The sequence below is a fragment of the Trichogramma pretiosum genome, unplaced genomic scaffold, assembly GCF_000599845.2.
Source record: "Trichogramma pretiosum strain Unisexual culture from Peru unplaced genomic scaffold, Tpre_2.0 scaffold2, whole genome shotgun sequence".
In the NCBI taxonomy this organism is placed as follows: domain Eukaryota; kingdom Metazoa; phylum Arthropoda; class Insecta; order Hymenoptera; family Trichogrammatidae; genus Trichogramma; species Trichogramma pretiosum.
In genome coordinates this window covers 599,504-622,532 of record NW_019641687.1, presented here as the reverse complement: position 1 = coordinate 622,532, position 23,029 = coordinate 599,504, and the positions used below count along the sequence as shown (strand labels likewise).

Sequence of the window (23,029 nt, the reverse complement as noted above, 5' to 3'; positions counted from 1 at the left end):
GTTGCGCTTTCAAAACAAATCCACCTAAGTATACCTTACAAGTTGCAGCATTCAGTACCAAGTACACGAGTCTCGCGTCTGGACTTCCCGAACTGCGAGCGTGCTTCTCTTATAAGCTGTGAAAGTGTGAGTGTCGTCTGCTCAATGTACGCGCACGAGCTATAGCAAGTAGTGCCTGTTGCGTCGGGGAAGACCCGCTCTTATCGAGGTTATTATCGGCGAACCACTTCAAAACGTGATTACATCGACGATCTGTCATTTCTTGCAAAATTTATAACGTGCATTTTTACGACTTTTACCGAGAATAGCGACGACGTCATTTTTATCAGGAAACCGATAGTCGCTTTTATACGGTAAGTCTTGTGATACAATTGTTCAACCTCAAAGTTACTTTTCGATAATCAAAGCGTCTGATGCTTCTGAAACTTTGCTTCTCTTTGTAATCCGTACCATTTGGCTATAACGCCTTCGCAATTATGACTGACGCGTATGAAAATTTTATTAATTACAAACATAACATGCTGCGTTTATCGCCGGCACCGGCTGAACATTTTTTCACCTACAGCAATGGTAAATAAAACGTGTTCAACATAACGTTTTTATGCTTTTAATATTGTATCTTGTAACCGTTGCACCATGTACTCTTATTTTTGTAAAAAATTATCTTCATAAACCGTTGTTAAAATGATTTTATTTAAGATTTTGGAATCATGAGTTCAGCAGGCTACAGTCCTGTCTCAATGGGAAGCCAGACAATGGATATGGAAGATTTTCCATCAGAAATAATAAGTGCTACTGATGATCAATCTCAAAATGTTGATATAAGCATTTGCGAAAAGACTAAGATCAAAATTCTAGTTCAACCTATTGATAAATTTCGCTTTAGATATAAGTCTGAAATGCTTGGAACTCATGGCAGTCTTTTAGGAGATAAAGACAATAATCGTCACAAAAGAGATGTCCCTACTGTACAGGTAATCTTTAATCATTTTATTTCTCACAGTGATAAAATTATTTATTAAAATTATATATTATTTTTTAGTTATTTAATTGTCCATTCAAAAAGGCTGTTATAAGATGCACTATTGTGACTGCAAATGAAGATAAAAGATTCCCACATGCACATCGTTTAGTTAAAAAAAATTCTTCAGATGATACAGATGATCCTCATGATATAGAAGTTTCTGCTGAAAACGATTATACTGCAACGTAATTATTATTTAAATTAAATTTTATCAATCCACTCATAACACAATTAAATTTTAATTTCAATAATTTTATAAATAGGTTTTATAACATGGGAATAATTCACACTGCAAAAAAGCACATTAAAGATGAAATTTATAGAAAAAGAAGAATGGAGTTATTAGAAACAAAAAAAAGACAGGATCCAAGTAATGTTGTTATTTCAACCCGAGAAGAAATGAAGGTTTGTTTTATAATGTTATTGAGAATACAATTTTACACTACTAATAAAATTATTATGGAATAGTTGCAATCAGAAGCAGAGAATGCAAAAAATTGGATGAATTTGAATTCTGTAGCACTCTGTTTCCAAGGGTATATACATAGCAGTAACAATGCATTAATACCATTTACTGAGAAAGTATACTCTCGACCCATCAATAACTTAAGTAAGTCAATTTTTTAATTGTTACTAAACTTATATAAAGTTTTGTGAATAACATTGATGAAAAACAATTAAATCATCAATTATTAATAACTAAACATGATTGAAATTTTAGAAAGTGCATTAACAGGAGAACTGAAAATATGTCGCATCGATAAAAGTTTTGGTTGTGTGGATGGTAATGATGAAATTTGGATTCTAGTTGAGAAAGTTGGTAAAAGTAAGTAGATAATTTTTGTGCTTAAGAAACTGATTTATTTAATGTTTATTAAAAGATAAATTATTTATCATTAGAAAATATAAGGGTAAAGATTTATGAGTTAGATGAGGATACTGACAATACAATTTGGGAAGCTGATGGAAAATTTTCAGAATTAGATGTTCATCATCAATATGCAATTATATTTAGGTAATATATTAGTAATATATTTAAATCATCTTATTGTCTCTGAATTAAATTTAAAAAAATTATATTACATACTGTAGAACTCCTCCATACAAAGATACTTCTACAACTGAACCAAAAGAAGTATTTATTAGATTAGAAAGGCCATCTGATGGAGAATATTCAAATAGTGTAAAATTTACTTATAAACCATCTGACAAAATATTAAGTAAGTCTATAAAAATCAATCATTCAATTAATAGAGCTACATTAAATAGATTAACTAATGTTAATTTATAATTTTTTTATAAATAGATAGAAAACGACCTCGATTTGAACAAAGTGGTTGGAAATCAAATAATTTGGATGATCCAAAATCTCTTAATATAAATGCGGTAGAAATGATTAAACATAATCCCACTGAAACAGCCGCTGAAATACAAAAAATTCTTCATGAAGATTATTCAGCTGACTTGGAAGCAATGGATCCTTTCTTAGGTGAAGGGCTAGATAACTGGCTAGCTTTATTAGCAAACTCAAAGAATCCTATGCTTGATACTGATATTGTTACTGACAGTGCTGATGTGGAGTTGAAACATTCAGAGGTATAGTATAATTTTATTAAACCAACTATAAGTATGTAATACAATTTTTTACAATCCTTTTCAGAGATTTGCCGACAATATATTATTTGAAATTTTAAAAATTCTTCAAATTTCTCAAAGTACCAAGCAATATAAATCCGATTCATCAACTAAAATACGCAATTTATTGCAACAAGTGACTTATTATGGTGACACACCATTACATTTTTCTTTACGTTATAATCAATATGAATGTACCAAAAATTTTATTAGATTAATGGCAGTTGATTCAACTTTGAGACCGATAGCTAACATTCAAAATAGCAGTGGAGAGGTAATGATACTAAAATATTCTTAGAAAAGTTGGTAAAATATTTAAATAATCATTTATTTTATTTGTAGACTCCTCTCCATTTTGCTGTAAGGGCTGATCAGCCAGAAACTGTGCAAGCTCTTTTAGTTCTTGATGCCAATCCAAATATTGGTGATGAAAATGATTACACACCACTGCATCGGGCGATTGTTGGTAAATACCAATTTTTAAGTTATAAAATTACTTTGCAAATTCTTTAGCATGTGAAGTATCATTCAAATTGTTGTTACAGGTGGATACAATACTTGCTTAAAGATTTTATTGAAATATTCAAGCAAATTAAATCTAGATTCTTTATCCGATTCTGGATGGGCACCTTTACACATGGCTGCTAAAACTGGATCTTTAGACGCTGTTAAAGCTCTCATTAAATCTGGAGCCAATGTTAACATTACTGATAACTCGTATGGCCGTTCAGCTTTGCACATTGCCGTGGATCACAACCACTTACATATTGTTAAATTTTTAGTGGAAAATGTATGCTTTCATTTTTATTTTTTTTTGAAAAATCTCTTATACATGTTATGCTATTGAGTAACCAAATTGTAATATTTCTGAATCTAGACAAAAATTGAAGTTAATATGAAAAATATGGGTGGTAATACTGCATTACACACCGCTGCAGTTAAAAAATGCGAGATTGGTGAAAAGTTAGTTGAGTTACTAAAAAAACATGGGGCTCTTTCGAATTTACGTAATAATAGCGAAAATCACCAGACACAGAATGAGACAAGCATCAACTTCGATGTAAGTCAATAACATTTTATAATTTGACTTTAGTTGAAAATTATTTTAGTTGTTTATACAACTTTAATATAATATTGAACAATATATTTTGTAGGTAACGCAAAACACCAATGATATAGATATACAGGATGAACACTCATTAATGATTAAGAGCGAGGTAGAAAGCGAAGAAGAAGACGAAGAAGATTCATGTGAAGAGCCTGCAGAGCCTTTTTCGAAAGATGCTCAAAGAGTAAGTAGACTGATTAGCATATTAATTCATAGCGTAATATTAATTGAATGAATGTTATGGTTTTTCTTGATTATGTTACTAGCTGATGGAGTTATTAAATGCACCGCAACCATACTTACGTCTAGAAGAACTAGTTCTCAAGGAAGAAACTGAGTCATCGGACGACGATCTGCCTTTACAGGAAAGATTGAATTTGAGCTTACCAGATAAAGTTCGAAGGACTACTTCGAAGACGAGCTCTTCTTCCAAAACTGAGATACCAGCTACAGAAAACCGTAAAAGGAATGATTCAAAAATTCTAGTTAAAGCTGCCGATCCAGTTTTAATACAAAAGCAGTTAGATCAGTTGAGGAAGAATGAGGTAAAGTTTACAAAAGAGCACGTCAATGCGATCAAAGAAATATTGGATAGTACAGGTGTATGGGAAAAATTGGCGCATCACACGAACCATGGCACGTTTATACGCTTGTACAAGAAAACGAGTAGCCCATCGACGGCATTATTCACGAAAATTTTGGTAAATACTGCACTAATACTCTAATTTTAAATTATGTTGTTTTGTATTTTTGCTTTTAAATGAAAACGAACATTTTTAATTTTTACAGTTACAGATGCCAGATACTTCGGTCCGCCAAGTAAAAAAATGGCTCATAGATATAGAAGCATTCGAAGCTGCTTCGGCGTTAGAAGAAGTATAATTTTTTAATATCTTTATTTTATAAAAATTATTTTTTCTAAGTTTGTTTATACTAAAGATTTTTAAACTATAATTATATTTTTTATAATTTCGACTGTTGAAAAGTGTAAATTTGTATGTATCATAGTACTTATAAATATAAGACAATTATTTATATCTAAATGTATTTGAATTTTTATTTACTATGCAACTATTTATCTCAAATATTTTTTAAACAACCCAATTACGATTGATGTATTAATGGAAGACATTTTAGATCAATTTGAAAGTATTCAATACAAGTCTTGGAAAAGGGGTTGGTAAATTTTCATTTTACTATGGCCTTAGTAAACCTTTCAATATTGATTGACAAAGACTGTGACCATTTAACTCAGCATTGAAGAGTGTAAAAATGTCTATGTATTTTGTTTTAATTTATAACTAGCGACCCCGTCGTGGCTTCGCCCACGTTCAATTTTTTCAACAAATTCGACTGCTTAAAAGATCTTAAACAGGTCACGTCAAGTGCGTAGTAGGAAATCTATGAGTTGAGTTCACACACTTGTAAAACTCGAATAGCGTAATAGCACATGTACACGTCAAATACAATGTATTCCGATTCACCGCGTGTAAAAAAAACAACTGCTTTCGGTCTTTTTTATAACCATTAACCGTGCAAGGGGCGAGCGAGCGCGCAAAGTGGTAAAATACGAAAAAAATTCTGAACTCAAAAATAAATAAGCAAATAATGGTTTTAATATGATAGAAACCTGCGCAGTGGTATAATAAATATGTGGTAAAAATTTCAAGCCGATTGGACAAATAGTTTTTGAGATCATAAAGGACAAACAGACACCAACTTCGCTTTATATATATAGATTACAGAAGATAACATATTATAGAACCTTGTATAATTTTTAGCGTTAAAAATGTTTAATTAGAGATGCTTCGAGTGATAAGACTTTTGAAATTTCTGTAGTCTCGATAAAAATATACTTGGCATTTTTCGAAAAAGGAGTGATAACTTTTGTCAAGTCGTGGGCAAAAATGATTGCAGGGTCAGCATGAGTCATGCGTGAATTTTCTCAACAATATGGATTACCCACGCATATAGTTTTTGCGTCGTCCCGCGGCGGAGGGTCGCGAATGCATTTTAAATGACAATGATCAGGTTTAAGTTGAGGAAGATCATATCGAGCATCGAAAAAATCTCGAAGTCGAGGCGATCAAAGGAAATTAGGCAAAAATGAGTCGATCGCCGAAAGAGGTGGCACAGAGCGCAGATAAAAGTCGCCTCGGCAGATTTATGAATCAGAGATGATGGAGCCGCAGGACAAAAAGGGGGTAGATGAGGGATGCTGGAGTAGGGGGAGGACAAGGAGGAAGGAGGAGGATCTCGCGGACGGTAGCGCGGGAGGGAGAGATTTTTCCCGGGGATGAAAGGTAGGGGGGTGGAGAGTGCGCGAGAGAGAGAGAGAGAGAGCGAGAAAGAGAGCAGGAGCAATGCTATCTCGCGTACGCGTAGGGTGTGCAGTTCGTTGGCTGTTGGACCTGGGCAACGTAGAGCGAGCGGCGCGCGGAGAGTAGTAGTCGTTCGTTCGCTCACTCGCTCGCTCTCTCTCGCGCGCGCGGGATTTTATTCTGCGCATGGAAAGCAATTTTGCCCAATCATAAATAGGGCTATTGTGGGGGGACGCGAGACTCGGCGACGACTACGACGACTACGACTACGACAACGATGTTTCTCTCTCTCTCTCTCTCTCTCTCTCTCGCTCCTCTCTCTCTTTCGCTCGCTCAACTCCATAACACACTCTTTCCGCGAGATCCATATATATGACTGCGCCGAGGGTTTGTGTGTGTGTGTGTGTGTATGCGTGTACGTGTGCCTGACTGAACGTAGGTATATACGTACACGATCGCGCTCGTATATACATCTGTAGCATGGATATGTATTATATACATTTGGGAGAGGGTTGCAGCAGCAGCAGCAGCAGCAGCAGGCGCGCGCGAGGCCCTGGCGAAAAGCACCAGCAGCAGCAGCAGCAGATAGTCCAGATTATACATATAGCACTAGTATTCCTCGGTGCGTGTGCTGCTGCGTCGAGTGTTTTTGCCATCGCTCCGTGACACACGTTCATCCTTCTCGGGGGATCTGGTCCAGTCTCAGTCTTAGTGATCGTAGCTCTAGTTCTAGTCGTAGCAGTAGTATAAGTACGGTACAGCAGCAGTCGCCGTCAGTTCCTTCTTAGATAATTATTGAATTATTAGTCGAATAAGTCGATCGATTGGTAAATCGCTCGCTCGGGTCGTACGATGTCATCGTCGTTGCTCCGTCCTGGCCGTCGTTGCTGCTCTCGTCGCCTCTATCGTCGCTGCCACTACTTTGCACCGAGCGACCGCTGCAGGGCCCACCTGGTCAGCGCAGTCGTCTTCGTCGTCGGCTAATTATCCAGCAGCTGCACCGCATCGAGCACGTAAATATCACCCAACATCATCCAGCCCTTTTGTCGCCCGTCCAGGGCTCTCGCAGTGCCTTTATCACGATGTAGGATGTAACGCATCTATATATATATCGCGCCGAGCGAGGCCTTGACGAGTTGGCCGCGCGCGAAAAAGCCCGTGGCGAGCTCCGCGCTTACGCGTATACCACCTACACAGCCGAGCCAAAGGACAAAGGCTCGCGGCACAGCGAGGCCCTTCGCGTACGTGCACAGGTATAATAATTGCGCGCGCTCGCCACGACAGCAGCATCGCGCTTGGCCCTTGTGCTCCATTGAAATTTCGTCTCCGGACTGTCGCGCGCGCGCCAAATTTCGCGATCAGTATAACGCGCGTGAACTCGCCGTGTAGCTGGCACACACGAGAACGTCTAATCGGCCGAGCACGCGAAACCGCACACGCCAGCAGCGTCGTGCACGTAACTGCATCGGCTGCATGTGCAGCTGCGACTTTTGGGATTCCCGCGCGTACGCGAGCAGCAGCAGCCACTACCGACACACATACGACGCCGTTGTACGTGCAGCCACGCACTGCGTCTATACGTAGAGGCATGCAAGGCGCTGCCTAATCTCCGTGCAGTCGTCTATATAACGATTTGCGAGCTTTGCTGCAGCACACGTGTTGCAGTTCTCCTGCTGCTGCTGCGGCGGATTCTCACGCGGATCATGCAGTTGCGCGACTTACATATACCTATATAAAGCTCTGCGGTTCCTTTGTGAGTCCGCAGCGAAATTTTGCGCCGCATTCTAGTCGTTTCTGGCCTAGCCGGTAAAACTCCATTTAATCCATTAATTTTTAGGACCTAATAATTGCTTCTCTCGCAAATCGAAAGATTAGCTGGATTGAATGCGAGGAATTCAGTATATGAGTACTAGGATACACAGTTGCAGTGATTGCTCACTTTGCGACACACTCACACATATAACTATATAACATTTATATATAATACAAACGCGACAAGTTAAAGCGCGCGAGTTCGTTGACTGGACTAATTTTGCTCGCTGGTCGATATTTCATCCTTTTCGGCTATAAATATAATTGATAGTGGCGCGCGCTGGGCGCCCCAGCCATTTCGCAGACAATTCCCGCCACGATGATCGAGCTCTCTGTATGAAAATTCCGTACGAGCGCGAGCGCGCTGCGCAAAAGTCCTTGTCTCTTCGCGGCCCTCGTAATTTTATCGATAATTACGCATTAACAAATTCTGATTATACGGTCCCTCTTCGATTTTAAAATTCATGTACCGACGCGTCGAGCTTATGATGGAGCTACGCGAAGGGAAACGATGGGAACGTTTCAGTGGTACGAGCGCGATTTAGTCAGCCGGGCGCCTTGGCACTCGTGCAAGCCATTGCTCAACGGGCGCGCGCACGCACGTAAACGTGCATCATTGTAATAAAATAAAAACGAGTTTGAGCTGTAAAAGGCCAAGATGCTCTGCAGATCGATACAATAAAATCTCTGAAAGAGACGTATGCAGCATTCCTAATGCGCTTTGACCGCCAGCGAGAGACTACTCCGTACCACGATGCGTTATTTTTACCTTTTTTAAATTTTTTACGCTCTAGGACTAAGTTGAAAAATCAATAGACTCGTGTACGCTGATTTCTCCATCGCTAAACAAACTGCGCTCGTTGCTCGGCTAACGCGGCACTGATCGGGTATTCCTCGCTGCACTACGACCGAAGTACTCCAAGTTTCGCGCTCTCGCCTCGTAAAATATTCATTCTCGCGTCATTGCTGGAAAGTAGTTCAGGGTATATTTTTACACTCTCGGCGAGCGCGCCAATTGATCCGAATTCGCTCGCTCGCTCGAGCTTATGTAGCGTTATGTGCGGATGGAAAGGATATTGACCGAGCGCTGAAACATTATGTGCGTTTCCATTGACGACAGATGGAATATGAGATCAGAATGCGAGGAGACGGAAGCAGAAGCAACAGCGCCAGTAGCAGCAGCAGCAACAGTAGCAGCAGCGGCGAGGGCTCGGCCTGCAGCCTCATGAGTGCCGGTAATTGGCTCGAGACGCTCTACGGGCAGCACATGGCCGCGGCGGCGGCCTATCAGTTTCCGGGCAGTGCGGCTCTGCTCTTGGGCCAGCTGCGATCGGCGGCGAGCACGATCGGCAGCGGTGGCGGCGCGCCCGAGCCCATGGCCTGGAAGTCCGAGCCGCCGGACGAGGACCTGGACGACGCCGAGGAGACGACTACGACGAGACCCGACAAAGAACAGCTGACGACGACGACGACGACGACGATAAAGCAGGAACCGAGCGAAGTCAACGTCAAGCTGGAGAACGACGAGGACGATGGGGCCGACGACGAGACGCCGATCGACTCTGCCACTGCTGCTGTTGCTGCCGATAGGACAGAGGACGACAACCCGGACGACGAGGCCAGCGCCGAAAGTTGGGTAATTATTCCCTCGTGAACTCGTTTCACTTTTATCGCGACCTAGGTTTGATTCGGACGTGGATGAACGATTTGCAGAAGGACAAAGGCGTGCCGAACGTCTTGAGCAGTTGGTTCCTCAACGCCTACACGACTATGCTGGGCAGATTGTCGTTCGTGGCGGCGGCGGCTTCCTTCGACGATGCGCTCCTCAACTCGCGCTCGAACCTCACCTCGGACAGTCGCAGCGGCTCCGAAAGCGGCCACTCGTCCTACCTCGATGCTTTGCAGTGAGTATAAGCTCCGATTGCTTGAGATACGAGTATATAAGCATACGATCATCGCGCGCGTTCGTTCGCAGCCGATCGAGGGAGAGCAGCCCGAGCAACAGCAGCAGCGCCAAGCGAAAAACGAACGCGAAATCGGGCAAAGTCGCCTCGCGGCGCCGAAAAAAAGCCACCGTCAATGCGGACGGGAAATTGCGATCGCTCGATGGAAAGAGTCCCGCTGCTTCTTTATCCGAGGGCAAGAAACGAACTCTGGCACTGCAGCGAGTTCGGTAAGTATGGAAAGCGAGCGACGTTCATCGTATACAACTACTTATTTGGCTTTGTTTCCGACAGATACGAAAGAGAGGAGTACCGATGCTACCTGTGCCCGTACGCGTGCACCATCGAGAAGGCCTTCCAGCGACACCTGCGCGCCCACGCTCGAGGAACCGCCGACGCCGGTCAGATGCCGCGGCTCAGCTGTGCCGTCTGCGGCGCCGACAGATCGTCCGAGCTCGATCTCAGCAAGCACATGCGCCGCCACCGGGACAACCGCTACTTTTGCTGCGACATATGCATATTTCGCACCGTGCAGCTGAAAAAAGTACGTCCATGTTGCGCGAGTAACTTTATTCCTTGTTCGCCTCGTTTAAACTTTACACTCGAACCGCTTGTTTTGTCGACAGTTGATTCAGCACCGGCGCATGCACACCGGCGAGAAGCCACATCTGTGTCCACATTGCGCCTACAGAAGCGCCCGCAGGGACAATTTGCGCAGCCACGTCCGTCGGGTCCACAAGAAGGAGAATCTTTTTTGCGACACTTTCAGCCCGCGTGGCATGTTCAACATTTCGAAGCTCGCGAGCCTCGCGGACGAGAGCAACGACGAAAACGACGACGACGACGAACGAGACGCGGACGATAATCCGAACAACGACGGCAACGAACTCGACGTTGCGGACGAGCGCGACAATTACGTGGACGACGACAACAGCGACGGCAACAACGACCACGAAACCAACGAACGCATCGACGGCGACAACGAGACCAGTGAACGAATCGCTGGCGTCGACCCCGACACGACCATGCAGCTGCAGGAAGATCCGCCTGAAACTTCGACGGTAACTTAAGATTGCAGTATTGGTATCTCGCACCCGCTTACCAAGGATCCTGCTATTGACCGCACGTCGAGCATTAACGTAAATATTAAAGTTGTATATTGTTAATTAAATCGTTGTTTTTCCTTGAGCATTCTCGTATGCCATTGTACGCATTTGTTAAAGCTGCAAAGAAGTCAATATGTGATGTAAAAATTCGTAAGCTTATTCCGTCGATTAAATTAAATGGAAATTTTTGAAAATAACTGAATCGGAGACTGAAATGCAATAAACAAATGACCGACGAAGTACAATTAATTAGTCAATATTCGGCTAAAAATTGCTTTAATGGTACTTGGTCATTTCGGTTTGCAACGATTCCGAGCTTCGTTCTCGGGGAGCTACCTTATGCATTTATTTGTTTATTTTTCAATGAATTTCCTTCGGTCCTGGTACATATGAAGTACTCATCTGAAGATAGATGGAAATTCGTCTAACCATCGAATTAAATAATAGCACAAAAGTATCTTTTTCCAGTGCAAACTTTTGCTCTAAAAATATCCCTTAAAAGTTTATTCTCTCGAAGGTAGAAAGAATCGATTCTACATCTATAACAAAGATACATTTATTGATTAATGTTTGAGAATATAAATAAATTTTACTAGTCACGATCGTTAGTTTTTTATTACGCGACAATTATCTGATGAGTCTAAAAGAATAAATACATTTTAAGAAATCCCTTACGATAATTAAATGTTATTTGTACCCATCCGTCCGATTGATGATTTCCGCTGAAATATTTCCAATCGCACGTGCAATTGTTGTTAAAGTATATTATTAATGAACGACTCACGAGAATATGTATATGCTATAATTACTAACACGATTGAATAATGCTAATGTAATACGAATTTTGATAATTGATATTAATTGTGATCGTTGGGTGATATATTATGCTTCTCTGAGAAACACTTTTAAAATTACAATAAAGGTCTATATTTTTAAATAAACATTAGTTACAGTTTAACTGGAACTTAATTCACCAAATTTATACTAATAAAAGCATGATAAATATGCTATACTAAACTTTCCTTTCGAACCAAGTAAGTTAAGCTTTGAGCTCTAAAACTTTTCATGTTTCTCAACTGAAAAATAAAACAAATAATGTACCGATTATAAATCACATTCGTAAGTATGCGTAAAAGATTTTTGCACATATTAATATTAAGCAAAACATTAAAAGTAACATTGTGAAAAACTATTACCTGGTATCTATAACTATACGATCAATTAATTTGAAGTAACTAAGGCCTAAACTAAGTCATTCCACGTCTGTGATTTATTTATGTGAAATATGCCAATACTTATTTTAAAAGACTGAAGCACTTTTTATTTTACAATTAAGTAAATATTGATGTACAAATATCGGTACGATATCACTCACAACGAAACCGTTCCACTTCCAGATCGCAGATCCTTGACAAATTTTTTTGTGATCTCCGGTAATAAATAATGAATCCCCTTATGCTTACTCATAGTGCTTGAGCTTCATTAGAAAAATTATTATTCTTTTTTGGAACAATCTTTGCAATTTTTAACTTGAAAAGAAACGAATTTAGGAAGGAAATGTAAAGAACAATACAATTTTAAAATTGATAAAAAATTTTGTTTCTTTTCGAAATAAAATGTCACAAACAAATAATACGGAGCTTCATTATTAATTATCACGAGATTTCAAAATAATTTGGCTGAGGGTTTGTGACTCAGAGATGGAATTGTCTCCTTGTCAGTATTATTCGAAAGAAATTTCACAGATCAACGGAAAATTTCAATACCTGTGAAAGTGAAAGTATAACTCACAGCAGTTGGGTTGTAAATTATTTGCTTACATAGATAAATAAACCAATACAAATATTGAGTTTTTTGATAACTCACGCTACCTATAAAAATTCTACTTGATGCGAAAATTTATTTGAAAAAACCTTTGTAATTAATTAATTTTTAGGAGAGCTAATGTCTTTTTTTTATGTTTTTCCATTTCATCTTAACGTAAAATTCATCTGAAAATGGCAAATTTTTGATGGAATATAATACGAGTTATTTTCAAGTTTCAAATATTACGGTTAACATTTTGTTCTTATTAAAATCAATTGACAACTCTCTTAACTATTGACTAATACTACTACAAACAGTATCCATACATTAAACCAATATTTTTCTGTCAATATACCAGAACATTAAGATATAATCTGGACAAATTACTATTCTATATATTTATCTACATCAATATTATATTGTTTCTTATAAATAATTCATACATGATAATAAGTCCTAAAAAGTATCAGTGGTACTGCGATTTTAATCGAACGAAATACATCGATCAGTGTAAAATAAAAATAGTTTTAAGGTTTAAATACAGTCACTACGAATTAATGTTCATCAGTCTAATGTTTAATAATGTGTGTAATGTGTAATACAAAAAATTGTGGTACTTCATATTTTTTCAATAAATTTATTTTCTCTTTTTGAAGGAGTACTAATGCCAAGGTAAAAATGAGTATAGAATAAAAATTAAGTGTGTGACGTATCTTTTTAAAAATGTGATGAATAGAAAACTTGAAAAACACCTTTAAAGATTGACAGATTTACCTTGGCTTTGGTATTCCTATAATATTCTAAACCCGAGAAAATAATAAGGTATATGCAGAGTAATATAATTCAAAGCAAAATTAGCTTTGACTAAAGCTAAGCATAATAATTCAAATTTTTATGAATAAATTTTATAATAATTTTATTTAATGACATAATTTTGATCCAAATAAAATTTAATTTTTTCTTTGAATATAACATACTAGATCAGATCTGTGAATTGTTCAAATTCATTATTTCAGATTCGTTACAAAAAAGGATGTAAACATACCACCGTGTACATTAAATTTTAAACTTTACAAGACTATATATGAATGTGTGCAACATATGTTCACAACGAAAATATATAATATTAAATATTAATATTACTAAACGTTAACAAAAACTTGCCTTTGAACACGTATGAGTCGATCAATCGATCTCTTACATAATATTTAAGCATAATTATAAATATATAATGTAACACAAATTATATATGGATATAATTATTTATTAAATACATTTAATATTCTCAAGTTATTAAATTAAACGTGAGAGATGAATATTTCATTGAAAAGGAAACGCACTAGTTTTGTGTGATCAATTTTGCATATTTTATCTGGAATTTTTGGGTACTTGAATAGTTCTGGTTTTGAAAATAATTTGTTAATATTCAAATATGTTACGATGCAATTCTAGACAATACATTTTTGTTTCATACAGAACGTACCGATCGTCACAAAATTTGTCCAATATATACATATAATACATGAAGTATAACGATACCATTTTTATGAAACATGTTCATACAAATACATGTAACGACTTATACAATCTGAATGTGATAATATTTACAATTTATAAGATATAACATTCTATTATTATATTACTATATTATAAAAGTTTCATGTATGTATATACGTATACATATAAAATATAGAATTATTAAGATGGTCGAAGTGGCCAAATTTTACAATACAAGTCTCGTTCAAATTATATGTTTTCAACGATTTTAAGTATTTAGAGATTTTAGAAAATTGTATTATTTATTGAAAATCGATATAGTTGCACAAAAATATGAATCCATCAAATTAAATTCAATATTGCATTTAAACTTTCAATGTACTACTTTTGAAATAAACGATTAAACACGTTTCAATTTATCAATTTTTAAGAATTTCATTTATCATTCCTAAAATTCCCAGAACTTCCTTTAAGTACAGAATTATATACCATAATTGTCCGAACTGTATCATTATCTGTTTTCTTTAAAAAAAAAAACTAAGTCTTGATGTAATCGTGAGGTGCGATAGTGGCTTGTCGACGAAGTATGCATAAAAAAGGAAATCAAAAACAAAAAAATACAGCGTAGATGAGGAAATCAAAATTCGAAATGATGAATCAGATCTTTTTATTGAATTATATATTTGAAAATATTACAAAATATTAATATGTAAGTGATATTTTATCATGAAGAACGATAAAATTTGATCAATTTGTCAAGGCATGTAAGGCGCGCCGACAAAAAGCTAGCCTGTTTTAAATTCAATTCGCTCATTATTTGTAACAAATCACGTTTGATTAAAATAATTTTGGGTTTATAAATAATTTGAGTAGGTTTAATGAAGTTAAAAATGAATAGGCCTTTAACGCTCACAGAGTAATATTCGTATCACGAAACGTCGTGCAGCCCTGACTCTGAAAAATTGAATCGACATCGAAAAAATTTTTATTCTACTGATCAACGAATAGCTAAACGTATAAATACTAGGCCACATGATATTTTCATTGAAATCACTAGGTTGCCGCTATAAGTAATAAAGGCGCTACGATCGTGTCAGAAACGATTAGCGAACAGGTATTTGTATACATATGACGTGTAATCCGACTTATAAATCAATCAGTTTTCGGTTCTCAATAGAAAATTAGTGAACGCAGAAATAATGTCTGGAAGCAGTGAATGTTTCGTTGCAAATATTGTTGAAGTCTCAAAATCTTTATCAAATCGCCCTTCAAGATATACTAAATTATTGCCGACAAAAACACTAAAACTAAAACAGAATCCAGAAGAAGATATTAAACTTACATTGAAATTCTACGACAATTGTTTCATTGAGAGTGAGGATGGAACCATGTCTGATTCTGACTCGGATCCATCGTACACATCCATCTTAAACGAACTAAATTTAGATTTGATAGCTACTTTTGATAATTATGTTCACGAAGTTTATGCCGATTCTACGCAGAAGTATGAATATAAAATAGAACTTAGAGCTCTTGTGAAAAAAAATGACGGCGATGAAATACATGTCAATTTTCCACGAATTTTACATGAAATTCGAACTGATAAAGTAATTCAATTTCCAACTCAAGAACTTCCACGTAATTGTAGAAAATTACGGCATGTCTGTTTCAGTATTAGCAGATTGATCTCAAATGATAATATTACAGTGAATGATTTGTTTCCAATTTTACGAAATTCTTACAATTGGTCATTTAAAAATACAAGTTGCATTAGCTTAGTTGTTGGCAGTGAAAAATTTCCAGTCCACAAAGAAATATTATCTTCGAAGAGTGATGTTTTTGCAGCAATGTTCAAACATGAAGTACAAGAAAACGATACAAAAATCGTAAAAATTGAAGATTTTGAAGCTGATGTGATAGATGAAATGATCAGATTCATGTACACCGATGAAATAAAGATCCCGATCGAGCATCCCCAAGATCTTTATGCTGTTGCAGATAAATATCAGATAGAAGATTTAAAAGCCAAATGTCTAGAATTTTTGATTTTCAATTTAAATTTTAGTAATTCTACCAGTTTGTATAAGTTCGCTAAATTGTATGATATAGATGGATTGATGAAGACTTTAAATTCTTTTTTCAAGAAATACGAGCAGCATATGGTTCAAGAGGAAACTTATAGAAATTACCTTTGTGAAAGTATAAATTTAGGAAATTTTGTGGATGTTTTATTTTTATGTACTAAATTTAAAGATGATTTAGAGGAAGTTAAAAAAGTGGCCTATAATTTTTTTGTCAATAATACATCGCAAATATTTGAGATCCCTAGCTTTCAAGATTGGTTTTACAAATATAAATCGGAGTGTTATGACTTATGCAAATTTTTAGTGAACTCGAAAACCTCATCGTTATCAATCAGCCAAAATTAGATCTAGTATTAATTTGTCTATATTTGACAACAAAAATAATACAATAAAAATTGATATAAAATAGTCAGTGCCAGTTTTATTTAATATTCTATATTAAACACATTAATTTTCCTAGAAGTATATGTTTTTATAAAAATCGATAATAAACTGAATCTATAATAATATTATTATACAATTCAATCTGAAAAATTTAAAGTCATTAAAAATTAGTAAATTACTACTGGGATTTCGTTAATTATAAATGTTTTTCAAAAAAATTCTCTTGTTTTTATAATCAGAGCAATATTGTTCACATTTAGTGTACTACAACATAAATTTGATAGTGACGTCTATAGACATCCCCTAAGAGTAGTTTTTGAATATTGAACAAAGACAAAAGAATAAAAATAGGAATAATAATAAATTAAAATAGTGATCACGGCATTGAACGCAATAATAACAATATGAATTGAGAAGTATCAAAACAAATGATATGAATTCCTTTTACATTTAATCTTGAAGGCACGTGGTCAGATGCGTCATGAAGGTGCGCATTTGACATACTTGACTAAACTTAATAAGCATAAGACAAACTGACAGCTAAAATGAAGATCTATCTAAACAATCGAAGGAGATCTTCAAACATGACATTAAACATTTAGATTCAAATTATTTTTATAAAGCTTTTACAATTACGAGCAAAATTTTATGATTATACAAACGTGTCTTTTGTCAACTAGTCGCAAGCATTACATTATTTGACTTACAAGTTCTTTGTTGTAGTACAAATATCTGCGCTTTACTTTTACCGGGCTTGAGTGCAAACCCGATTTAAAGTCTTATGTTTCCAAGAAAGAACGTGTAAAATAATTTGAAAAGCCTTTCAAAATCTCTACTTATAAAATCAGTTCATCATGACATTCGTGACTTTAATATGTCAAACGCTTTGTTTACATTCTATTTTTCTAGGTTAAAAATAGTGAAACGTACAACAGTTATTGACGATTACATGACTGTAACTCAATGATGTCAATAATTAAGCAGGGATTATTGTTACGGCTATTTTTTACGAGTGTTATTGCTTTTGTTTCATTTCTCGGAGACTTAGGTTTGCACTATGGAAAAACCGAAATCGTACGAGCGATTTCTGACAATTTGACACATGCGATCGTAGGAGGGGCCACTTGGGCTTTAATTTTAGTTTTGTTTAAAAAATCTGTGATAGAAAATATCGAAAATGTGATAATTTGCTTTTTTATGTCATCGTTTATTGACATTGATCACTTCATAGCGGCCAGTAGTTGGGACATTAACGTGAGTTGTGATTGAAATTAGTGGTGAAAAGTTACTTATGTCCACATATGATAAATTGATTGTTTTATTAGGATGCCACTCACCTTCGCCACAGACCATTCTTACATTGTACTACAATACCAATATTTCTGTGGGGATTAATGAGTTTCTTGTACAAGATAACTCATGCATCGAAATGGATAACTTATGGTACAATGATATTGGCGAGCTTTTTAAGTCATCATGTTCGAGATGGTAATAGAAGAGGCTTATGGTTTTGGCCCTTTGGTTCCACTCAGCCAATTCCTTATTACTTATACATAGTAATATGCATTTTACTGCCTTATACTTTACAATTACTCATGAGCTGGCAGCTTAGTAAAGACGATGACATCACATCTTCTATCAATGTTGTGTGAACTTGTAAAATAAAAATTCTCAACCAGTGAAAACAAACCCTTAAGATGGTACTTGTTGAATGCCTTATACGGTGGTAAAAGTAAAAAATTAACTTATATAAATCCATTTCTAATCATTTGATATTTTTATGGAAAAACAGTCTTTATGTAACTTTAAAATAAAAAAATATATTTTTATAAAAATAAATATTTTTATTTATCTTTCTGAACTTTACATGTAGATATTATATTCAAAAAAATTATACAAATATTTCATCAGAACATGTTTTTCTTTATTTGAAAGATTTCAAAATAATAGTATATGTACACATATATTTTAAGTCAATATAAAACGTTAGTTTATTTACAAAGAATTCTGGCTAGCTCAAAATAATCAATGTATTTCACAACTTGCACTTAAATATTTTTAACTGCTTTAATTCTTAAATACTTTAAATATTTACAGTCCGATGCGTTTCGGCGTTTTTCTATATGAAGCAGGAGTGCCTGGTTCTTTTAATCCAGGAGTCAATATCTCTTGTTTTCTGACAGACGCCTGCTCCTTCAAAATTTTTTCGGCTTCACGAGCCTTTATTTCGGCATCTGCTCTTTTCATTTGTTCATTCATCTCTTCTAAGTGTTGTTGGGCTTGTTTTTTAGCTTTACCAGTTTTACCTGTTTCTTTAACGCTGAAGAACATAGGTCCAAGCTCAGCTAGCCAGTATCCATCGACGGCAGTGACGCACTGCATGTATTCCTTTGATGTCATGACTAGTTCATGGTAAACTACATAATCAGGCGTGAAACCCATTCCAAACAGAGCAGAGGTTGGATGGAGATGGCAGGGCATACCAGTGCGGCAATTGACATATTCGCCGATGCCCTTGAGACGAGCTGCTTGATGGAAATAAGCTGAACAAATACATTTGCGAACGATATCCCACTCTGTACCACAACTGGCAATATCCATCTTTTGCTGCTTCATAATTTCCTCTAGTTGTTGACGGACTTCGCGCACCTTTCGCATTGCTTTGGCATGAATAAAATGTTCTGTGCACCATGAGCTAGAATATCCATTCGATTTCCACTGGTTGTAAACATTCAAGTATGTCAAATGGTCTGATTCCGGGACTTGGAACTTTTCACGCGCTGAATCAGAATCCTCCTCTCTACCTTTAGGCCGGTAAAATATCGAAGGAACCGATAGCATTGATACAATTATCAAAATTTCGGCTGTGCATCCAAGATTAGATGCCACTATCAACATTTGACACTGGGGTGGATCAAGAGGAAACTCGGCCATTTGACGTCCCAGGGTAGTAAGTTGACCCGTATTGTCGAGAGCACCAAGAATCCACAGCTGGTACAACGAGTTCAGAATATTATCTTGGGGCGGTGGATCCATAAAGTGAAAAGCCAGAAGATCCTGAACGCCCAGTGACTTGAGCAGCAATACAGTGTTTGCCAAGTTCGTTCGTTGGATTTCGGGCACGCTCGTAACGAGAAGCTCGTCGAGATACTGGCGTTGTGTGTACAAACGGAAGCATCGGCCTGGATTTGTACGTCCCGCACGACCACTACGTTGGTTCGCGTTCGCTTGAGAAACCGGATAGATTTGCAAAGCGTCCATACCTATTCTAGGATTGTATACTTTAAGCTTGCAGTAGCCGGAATCGACGACGAAAACGATTCCATCGACCGTGAGCGACGTTTCGGCAATATTGGTGGCAACCACGCACTTGCGCAATCCTTCAGTGGCCTGTTGGAAAATCTTGGCTTGCAAATCGGACGGCAATTGCGAGTAAATTGGTAAAATTGAAAGTGGCGCAGCACCTTCGATTTCGTTCAGTCTTTCCTTCAATACTTCGCAGGTGACTTCGATGTCCTCCTGACCAGGCATAAAGACCAATACGTCTCCACTCGGATGCTGCAAGTGAATCTGCATCACTTGTTTCACAGCTCCGTCAACGTAATCCTCGACATGATCTTTCTGATGAATGATTTCGACTGGATAAGTTCGTCCTGGAATCTTGAAAGTGGCTGCATTTCCGAAAAAGAATGAAAATTTAGACGAGTCCATAGTTGCAGACGTAACGATTAATTTGAGATCGTGACGACGTGTTAGGACCTCTCTGAGAAGACCAAACAATACATCGGTTGATAATGAGCGCTCGTGAGCTTCGTCCATTATAATTACACTGTATCGATCAAGATCACCCTCGCGTAAACTTTCACGTAGCAAAATACCGTCTGTCATGTATTTTATAACGGTCTCTTTTGATGTGCAATCTTCAAAACGTATAGCGTATCCCACTTTGCTACCAAGATTGGAATCCATTTCGTCGGATACTCTCTTGGCTACGCTCATGGCAGCAATTCTTCTGGGTTGAGTGCATCCTATCATCCCATTTCTGCTATATCCTTCTTCATGTAAGTATTGTGTTAATTGAGTGGTTTTACCGCTACCAGTTTCTCCTACAATGATGACCACCTGGTTTTCTCTTATTACATTCAGTAGCTCTTGCCTAACACCAAAAACGGGCAGGCTTCTCCTTTGTTCTTGGATTTTTTTGTACTTAGATTGAGTGACATGATCACCCATGTGGCTTGCATATTTTTGACCAGTTTTATAATCACATAATTCACCAGGAGCCTCTCGATCTTTTTTCTTGGAATCTTCTACACCCATGATGTTTCCAAGGTTTGTTCCAGCTAGCTCCCAATGCTTTTTTTGAGCTTTTCTTCGCTCTTTTTGCTCTCGATAGCAACGTACTAAATGGGAACCTTTCCTAGATACCAGAGCCATTGGAGATGTTCCATCTTTCACTGGTATCACAGGTTCTGGCTGTTTGGTGAAAACAATACGACCTAAATGAAAGAAAAAAAAAATTAGAGATTTCATACAATTATGTCAGAAAAATTAATTTATCTCATAAAATTAAAATAAACTTACCATCTAGGAAAGGAGGCACAACGTTATGTACAAGAAGATGCACTCTAGCTTCTCCTTCGTCATCAACTTCGTCATCTATAAACATAGAACTAACCACACCAGAAGTGAACATTCGATTTTGTTCCCACTTTTCATTATCTTTATTTATTTGTCGTTGTTGTGCAGACATTCTTTTCTTCTTTTTTTCTACCAGCTCTTGCTCTTTTTTCAGATCATATTCTTCGGATACATCTCCAAAGCGTCTGGTCTCTTCATCTCCTAAGTTATACCATTCTCTATCAAGTCTGAAAACAGAAAAGTAAAGATGAAAATCAAATAAAACAAGATAGCAATTTTGAATAATTATTTTATGAAATACATAATGGCTATTCTTACCTTCTTTGCTCTTGCTCCCAAGCATCTCTGTCTTCTTGCTCTATTAAAGGAGTAGCACCTGATTTTTTTCTCTCTCTTTCCCAGGAGTTATACTTGTAAGATGGCGTAAACTCACTTCTTACACTGTCCCTAACATCTCTGTACAAATGTGGTGTAGGATGATCCCAAGTTGACCTTCTTCTAGGTGTACCAAATTCATCTTCATCGTCCCATGATGATTTTGACGTTCCATCCTACAATTACAATTAAGTAAATATATCAGTTATTTAATTTATATTAGATGGTAACAGAGAAATTTCATATAAAGCAATACAAACCTTTGTTCTGTAATAACTTGGTGTAGATGGCTCGTCACTAAATCTTGGAGTTCTGTCTCTTCGACTGCTCTGATCTCCTCTACGATCCCTGTCGCGACGCTTGTCTTTACCAGGACTTCTTGCATCTCGATCTCTTCTTCTGTCACGATGATTTCGGTTTATCCTGTAATCCAACCTCTCTTTTGCGCGCTTATCAACACCACCCGTGTAAGTTGGTGTTTCCTCGGCATAAGTTCGGTATTTTCTTTTTTTAGAATCATGTTCAGTATCATCTCTTTTTAAAGTTTTAGGTTCAAGAGAATTTTCTCTGCGCTTTTGCTCAGCAAGTTTATCGAGGCCCAATATCGATGTCTGAGGTTTTTTGAAAACGTGATCAGATGTTTGTTTCTTGGTTACGATCAACCCACCAATTTCAGTGTCATCACTGCCTTCTAACCGATACACACTTTCGTTTGCCGACATTTTCGACACAACGATATTACTTCACTCTGAACTGTTTTTATTTCATTCACAATTTTGCACAATAAACAACTTGCTACTGAACGATTGAATGATGCACACAATAATATACTCTTTGCTTGTGGCCAGTGGCACCGTGCACCTACTACGCCAGGCCAGCAGACTATACTAAAACATATTCAAGGCTAGCTTAGACCGTGTGGCGTCGTAGCCGTGTACTGCGTACTGCGCAAGTCTATAATCTAAAAAACATCTTAGCGCCGCGGGTGGCGCAAAGCTGAAACAAGCAGTCGGAGCGCCAAAATTTTGAACGCATTCTTGGTACTAATAATAATCGTTAAATAGTGAATTAAATGGTAGATATTGTTATTAATGAAATTTATTACAATCAATAGATGTATATTATTATTTAAACTTCAACTTGAAATAAAATAATTGACAGTATCAGCTTGATGCTATGGCAATTTCCGTCTGTGAAGAGAGATTAGCAATGAAACGAGAGGAAATATCATTTTTTAGTTTAAAAAATTTATTATAGAAAACTTGATGTTTCACAATGAAACCTTGGTACTTT

The 23,029-nt window shown here is 37.0% G+C and overlaps 5 protein-coding genes across 7 annotated transcripts; 4 read left to right on the top strand and 1 right to left on the bottom strand.

Moving 5' to 3' along the window:
• Positions 1-117: 117 nt before the first annotated feature.
• Positions 118-4,776, top strand: LOC106655053 (nuclear factor NF-kappa-B p110 subunit-like). Of its 2 annotated transcripts, none has more exons than XM_014375241.2 (16): positions 118-353; positions 700-974; positions 1,043-1,209; positions 1,288-1,429; positions 1,493-1,634; positions 1,746-1,850; positions 1,925-2,039; positions 2,117-2,244; positions 2,331-2,620; positions 2,685-2,933; positions 3,002-3,125; positions 3,205-3,449; positions 3,537-3,719; positions 3,814-3,951; positions 4,034-4,468; positions 4,557-4,775. In XM_014375241.2, exons 2-16 carry the CDS (start codon positions 711-713, stop codon positions 4,647-4,649), a joined length of 2,820 nt encoding a protein of 939 aa, XP_014230727.1. In that variant the 5' UTR covers positions 118-353; positions 700-710; the 3' UTR covers positions 4,650-4,775. The 2 variants fall into 2 exon arrangements, with proteins under 2 accessions (XP_014230727.1, XP_014230726.1); XM_014375240.2 differs by lacking the exon at positions 118-353 and adding an exon at positions 380-570 and having other exon boundaries at positions 4,557-4,776.
• A 1,914-nt stretch (positions 4,777-6,690) lies between these two features.
• On the top strand, positions 6,691-14,649 carry LOC106655066 (B-cell CLL/lymphoma 6 member B protein). 2 transcript variants are annotated; one of them, XR_001339440.2, is made up of 7 exons: positions 6,691-7,101; positions 9,021-9,536; positions 9,614-9,804; positions 9,876-10,073; positions 10,138-10,387; positions 10,470-10,982; positions 12,347-14,649. XR_001339440.2 is itself a non-coding variant. In XM_014375264.2 (6 exons), exons 2-6 carry the CDS (start codon positions 9,021-9,023, stop codon positions 10,911-10,913), a joined length of 1,599 nt encoding a protein of 532 aa, XP_014230750.1. In that variant the 5' UTR covers positions 6,691-7,101; the 3' UTR covers positions 10,914-14,649. The 2 variants fall into 2 exon arrangements, 1 of the variants encoding a protein (XP_014230750.1); XM_014375264.2 differs by having other exon boundaries at positions 10,470-14,649.
• A 702-nt stretch (positions 14,650-15,351) lies between these two features.
• Positions 15,352-16,743, top strand: LOC106655019. The gene has a single exon (XM_014375203.2). The coding sequence runs from the start codon at positions 15,452-15,454 to the stop codon at positions 16,679-16,681; it is 1,230 nt and encodes a 409-aa protein (XP_014230689.1). The 5' UTR covers positions 15,352-15,451; the 3' UTR covers positions 16,682-16,743.
• Positions 16,744-17,272: 529 nt separating this feature from the next.
• Positions 17,273-18,500, top strand: LOC106655141 (transmembrane protein 267). Its single transcript, XM_014375363.2, has 2 exons — positions 17,273-17,974; positions 18,046-18,500. The coding sequence occupies exons 1-2, from the start codon at positions 17,684-17,686 to the stop codon at positions 18,370-18,372; spliced, it is 618 nt and encodes a 205-aa protein (XP_014230849.1). The 5' UTR covers positions 17,273-17,683; the 3' UTR covers positions 18,373-18,500.
• Positions 18,501-18,640: 140 nt separating this feature from the next.
• LOC106655075 (pre-mRNA-splicing factor ATP-dependent RNA helicase PRP16) lies at positions 18,641-22,604 on the bottom strand. Its single transcript, XM_014375276.2, has 4 exons — positions 21,997-22,604; positions 21,680-21,912; positions 21,305-21,588; positions 18,641-21,219 (listed from the first exon to the last, which is right to left on the bottom strand). Exons 1-4 carry the CDS (start codon positions 22,456-22,458, stop codon positions 18,812-18,814), a joined length of 3,387 nt encoding a protein of 1,128 aa, XP_014230762.1. The 5' UTR covers positions 22,459-22,604; the 3' UTR covers positions 18,641-18,811.
• Between the last annotated feature and the right edge of the window lie 425 nt (positions 22,605-23,029).

Excerpts from the sequence above, each read along its gene's own strand:
- LOC106655075 (XM_014375276.2), bottom strand. The coding sequence starts at position 22,458 with ATGTCGGCAAACGAAAGTGTGTATCGGTTAGAAGGCAGTGATGACACT. Across the intron at positions 21,913-21,996 it reads CAAGTTATTACAGAACAAAG|GATGGAACGTCAAAATCATC; the intron begins GTTTGTATTGCT and ends TTGTAATTGTAG. Across the intron at positions 21,589-21,679 it reads TGGGAGCAAGAGCAAAGAAG|ACTTGATAGAGAATGGTATA; the intron begins GTAAGAATAGCC and ends TTCTGTTTTCAG.
- LOC106655141 (XM_014375363.2), top strand. The coding sequence starts at position 17,684 with ATGATGTCAATAATTAAGCAGGGATTATTGTTACGGCTATTTTTTACG. Across the intron at positions 17,975-18,045 it reads CCAGTAGTTGGGACATTAAC|GATGCCACTCACCTTCGCCA; the intron begins GTGAGTTGTGAT and ends TTGTTTTATTAG.
- LOC106655066 (XM_014375264.2), top strand. The coding sequence starts at position 9,021 with ATGGAATATGAGATCAGAATGCGAGGAGACGGAAGCAGAAGCAACAGC. Across the intron at positions 9,537-9,613 it reads AGGCCAGCGCCGAAAGTTGG|AAGGACAAAGGCGTGCCGAA; the intron begins GTAATTATTCCC and ends AACGATTTGCAG. Across the intron at positions 9,805-9,875 it reads TCCTACCTCGATGCTTTGCA|CCGATCGAGGGAGAGCAGCC; the intron begins GTGAGTATAAGC and ends GTTCGTTCGCAG.
- LOC106655019 (XM_014375203.2), top strand. The coding sequence starts at position 15,452 with ATGTCTGGAAGCAGTGAATGTTTCGTTGCAAATATTGTTGAAGTCTCA.
- LOC106655053 (XM_014375240.2), top strand. The coding sequence starts at position 477 with ATGACTGACGCGTATGAAAATTTTATTAATTACAAACATAACATGCTG. Across the intron at positions 1,210-1,287 it reads GAAAACGATTATACTGCAAC|GTTTTATAACATGGGAATAA; the intron begins GTAATTATTATT and ends TTTTATAAATAG. Across the intron at positions 1,851-1,924 it reads AGTTGAGAAAGTTGGTAAAA|AAAATATAAGGGTAAAGATT; the intron begins GTAAGTAGATAA and ends ATTTATCATTAG.